Source organism: Castanea sativa, chromosome 8, assembly GCF_040712315.1.
Source record: "Castanea sativa cultivar Marrone di Chiusa Pesio chromosome 8, ASM4071231v1".
Lineage (NCBI taxonomy): Eukaryota > Viridiplantae > Streptophyta > Magnoliopsida > Fagales > Fagaceae > Castanea > Castanea sativa.
In genome coordinates this window covers 54581933-54587034 of record NC_134020.1, presented here as the reverse complement: position 1 = coordinate 54587034, position 5102 = coordinate 54581933, and the positions used below count along the sequence as shown (strand labels likewise).

The window sequence follows — 5102 nt, the reverse complement described above, 5'->3', positions numbered from 1 at the left end:
GGGTCGACGAATCAATACTACAGGGACACGTAATGGACGGTGGCAACATTGGGTCTTCGTCGGGTACTGATTAGGCGTCATAGATTCCTAATGGAAATCAACCTACATCACGCAATATGTTTGATATGGCTTTGTTTTTTCTCCACACAAGCGTGAATACTGGGAGTTCTTACGTTACACGTTTGACCATAATAAAAGACTCCTATATGAAAAAGAACTCTATAAGGAATGTAGCGTCGAAAGAGGTGTTATCCCACAAGGAAATGGCTTCCTGGCCAAGGCAAGAGTGATAACTCTACACCAAAAACTCTCGGATCAAGGTACGCATAATTAACTCAACTCTGACACTTTAGGGTTAAGAAAAAGACTCTAACTTGACTTTTGGAGGGTTTTTGGCCGGCACCACACCGATGCTCTCTGTTAGGCCCTCTATTTTCTTTTCGCAGGTGTTGCTTCGGTTTGGAAGTGCTTGCAACTTACTGGTGATTTTTTCGGCATCATCAATATCCAACAAAGAACTTATTGGGTACAAGTGCAACTCTCTCCCCCAACTTAATTATTGTAAACAACACAAAACAAACAAAAATCTATTCAATTAATCAATCCCTCAGGGCGTGATAAAAATGAAAAATGATTTAAGACATTTAACGCCAACATGAAAAATGTATAATATTAACGTCAGCATTAATAGAAAAAACACTAATCCAAAATTCAACCGTACGACCTTAATGTCCCATAATTATTTATTAATTAAGAGATGAATTGGGAAGATTATTTCTTCTTAATCATATGATTATAATATACAATTTTAACTATTCTTGTGTGCATGCACTAATCCAACCAAGCAATCATACACTTTTGTCAAATCAATCTTATAATATCCAACAAAGAACTTATTGGGTACAAGTGCAACTCTCTCCCCCCAACTTAATTATTGTAAACAACACAAAACAAACAAAAATCTATTCAATTAATCAATCCCCCAGGGCGTGATAAAAATGAAAAATGATTTAAGACATTTAACGCCAACATGAAAAATGTATAATATTAACGTCGGCATTAATAGAAAAAACACCGTCCTTGCCAAGGTCAAGCTAATCCAAATTCCAGTATAACTTTTCAATATTGTTCATTCAGAAAAAAAATATATATTTTATATATATATATGACTTTGTTCAATGAAGAGTCGTGAGATCAAAACCAATCTTCATTTCCATGGTGGGCGCTGCGACGTGGGGTTGAAGTTTTTTTGGTGCAACACCAAAGCATACAATTAATAATTATACTTTTATCGAACTTTAGAAAAAATTTGATAAACCAATAAAAATAAGCTCTTCAAAACAATTACTTAGCATAGTTGTGAACAATAATTATATTTTTATTCAACTTATTTTTTCAACTTGATGAACCGATAAAAATAAGTTGTGCAAAACAATTATGTAGGATACTTGTGAAAACATCTTTAATATTTGAATTTTACTAACATATGCTTTAAGGCATACATTAGTAAACTATTTTAAGAATCTTTTTATAAAAAAATAACTAACTGATTTAATAGTTTTTTTTTTCAATTTTTTATAAATTTTTTTAAAAATAAATAGTTAATATATGCCCTTAACCGGACCTTTAACATTTAAAGGAGGGTTTCTTTTTGCTAATGGCTGAGTTGGGAATGAATGTGATATTACAATTTTAAAATACTTCAACCTCCCCATTTATCGGGTCATTATATACAGAGATTATTGCTATAACTAAAATGGCTCTAAATTTATTTGTGAAATCTTTTGTGGTTAATTTTGCTACTCATAATATTGTTAGATGAGTTTTTATGTAATCGAGAGGAAAATATTTACGTCTCTTCCATCCCTGATTTTTGCCTATGATCTTAGTCCCAGATGATATCTTTCCCCTTCTTTACTTTCTCTGTTGGTTTTGTTTTTAATTTAATATAAGTATTTTATTATTATTTAAAAAGAAAATATGAATCTTGTTGTAGATATTATATATTCTAAAGTTTTGATGAAAAGGGACAACTGTTTATAACTTTATATCATATTTTGCATATTTTTTAAAACAATTAATTATTAAATCAATCGGCCTCTGTTTTTTTTTTTTTTTTGAGATGATAATGCACTTCTTTTCTGGGATTTGAAGCACTTCAGTTTTTTTTTTTTTAAAGGAATTTCTTTTTATTTTAATGAAAAATTGCAACATCACTCATTAACTAAATAAAATATAGAAATTAAAATTTATTACCACTTACTATTGTATATTTAAAACAAAAGTATATATTTAATTAAAAAAGTACCAGAAGTAAACTAATTTTTTTTAAGTGTTAAAAAATAAAAAATAAAAAGTAAATAATTTTTTTTTGAAGAGAAGTACATGAACATTAATGTTAAACATATAGTCCATTCAATATTCACGTTGACTTTGGGAACCGTTCGTTTTCCTAACAGGTTTTAACGGATAGCAATCCTTCCATGCACCGGTCATATTAATCGATCTATATAAATATAGGGACAATTTTTCAACAACTTCTTAGCGTGATTTGTGCATAATAATAACGATGTCAATAATTGACTCAGTGATGTTACATTAATTAACTTGTTGGTTTATGATTATGCACAATTTCATTTATCTAACTAGCATGGAAAATGTTATAGTTACGACAATTATCCTATAAAAATTTAGCAAACTACATTTTTAAAAAAAAAACCACAAAATACTTTGATTTTTTTTTATAAATGTAATTGGTGTTATTTAAACACAATTTTTTTTTAAAGAAGACTTAATAATTATTTTGTAACCAATAACACATCATTTTTAATGATTGAGAGTAATGCTAAGAATATAAAAAAAAAAAGTCCACAACTTTCGCCACAACTCGCCATATGATGAGTGAGTGGGGGAGATGTAGACCCATTATTTTATTTTCACCGCTCACAACTTACCACGTGTCGAGTTGTGGCAAAAGTTGTAAATTTTTGTTGTGTTCTTAGCATTTTTTTTTAAAGATTTATACAACAAAAGTTGTAGAATATTAATTCTATGTAGTATCACATAAAATGCCATAATTTTACCACAATTATTCTATATATAAGACTTTTAAAGATTGGTTATTACTTTTACACAAATCCATGTTTTTTTTCTCGATCACACTCATATAGTCTAGACTTTTAGAAATTGGTTGTTACTTTTACACGAATCTACTGATTTTTTTTCTTTTTTCTCCGTCACACTCATATAATCTAGACTTTTAGAAATTGGTTGTTACTTTTACACGAAGCGAATCCATCGTTTTTTTATTCTTTTTTCTCCGACATACTCATATAATCTAGACTTTTAAAAATTGGTTGTTACTTTTACATGGACCCATAACTTTTTTTCTTTTTCTCCGTCACATTCATATAGTCTAAACTTCTAGCTTAGTTGTTACTTTTATACAAATTCATCCCTTTTTTCTTTTCTTTTTTCCTCCGTCACGCTCATATAGTCTAGACAATTGTCGTGTTTTACGTGTTCTTAGGTTTTTTGTTTGTAACTCTAACCTCACTGCTTTTAACGTACATCAAATCTGTCCACCATGAACCTGATTCCAGGAATTTGTACTGTAATCTATCGATCTGGGGTGGGACCAAGACAAATGCCATTTTCTCGATGTGACAGGTTGCTAACCTTCCCCGAATCTCATTCCCAAACAAAAGTACAAACTAACGCGCTAAAACTAACGCTGCCTGTTTATACTTTTAACACACGGTTTTGGCCTCATACCTTGTTTCCTAAGATATTGCTTAATCACAAATCATTGAACATAGTGTAAAACTTAAGCCTATAAATATATTTCTATACCACCTCGTTTATTAGTACCATTCCAATTTTTTTTTTAAGCATCATATTCAAGAATCAATCTTTGTTTCAGCAATGGAATCCACTTCCATTCTTTCTTCTTCTTTCATTACTTCTTTTCACCCAAAACATAGCAGCCTCTATCTTCATCCAAAGAGAGCATCATCATCGTCATCCACTAGAATTTTTGCTTCAAGAAACGAAGCTCATGACCAAAACTATTATAGTGGCAGGCTAGTGGATGAAAGCATGATTGTTCTTCGGAAGAGAATTCGTGAGATGAAGATGGTGGAGAGGAACGATGAGCCACCGAGTGATTGGATGGATTGGGAGAAGAGGTATTACACGAGATACGATTCGATTATATGCGAATTGATGGGGCTCTTGCAATCCCAGCTGATGAATACTAGGCCAGGCTTGGCTTTCGGAATGATGGCTCTAATTATTTTGAGTGTGCCAACATCGAGTGCTGTGGTTTTGTTTCATCTCATTGAGTTTACCAAGAGTGTTTTGGCTAGGATTTCAACTTAGCTAGCAAGTTTTTTTTTTTTTAGTCTTCTGGAGAATCAAGCTAGCTAGTGTTTGTGTGAAGTATATGAAAGGTTTTTTTCTTTTTTTTTTTTGATAACAAAGCAGAATGAAATGCTTTTCTTTTTCTCTTTCTTTTTCTTTTTTCCTTACATCCTCATCCTCATTCCTCAGGTCAGAAACATTGAGAACTTTCTTAAAATTAAAGTGAATTCTGATTGTTAGTGACCACTCTTACTATCTGGGTAGTTATTGTGAATCAAAAATTGATGCTTGCTATGTATTTTTAACGGAGCTATATTATAAGTGGTATGTAATTTTAACCTGTCACGTCTTGGACTGAAGGGACAAGGTGGTATGTATTTTTAACGGAGCAATATTATAAGTGGAATTGATTACAGAAAATATGAATGAAATTAATTAACTATATCTACTGGATAAATTTCTTGGCAAATTTCCCATGATTGAAAAGCAATACAAGTTGAACGTGTTCACTGAGATTGCAAGAACCAAACGATTTAAACATGAGCACACCAGATATGCTTCCACTGTAACTACATATGAAAAACAGCCAAAAAAATAAATTGCAGACGTTTAGTAAAGACCAAATATAAAGATGGTTCTAACATGTACATCTCCATTATGCATATTACAAAACAAAATATCTTTCGCATAGGCCTAGTGAACACAGCCACTTGTGCAAAAAAATATTTTTCCACACCAAA

The 5102-nt window shown here is 31.3% G+C and overlaps 1 protein-coding gene across 1 annotated transcript; it reads left to right on the top strand.

Moving 5' to 3' along the window:
• Positions 1 to 3823: 3823 nt before the first annotated feature.
• Positions 3824 to 4660, top strand: LOC142606988 (uncharacterized). The gene has a single exon (XM_075778377.1). It carries the CDS (start codon positions 3925 to 3927, stop codon positions 4378 to 4380), a length of 456 nt encoding a protein of 151 aa, XP_075634492.1. The 5' UTR covers positions 3824 to 3924; the 3' UTR covers positions 4381 to 4660.
• Positions 4661 to 5102: the final 442 nt, after the last annotated feature.

What these genes read in the sequence shown, in the direction of transcription:
- LOC142606988 (XM_075778377.1), top strand. Translation starts at nt 3,925, where the DNA reads ATGGAATCCACTTCCATTCTTTCTTCTTCTTTCATTACTTCTTTTCAC.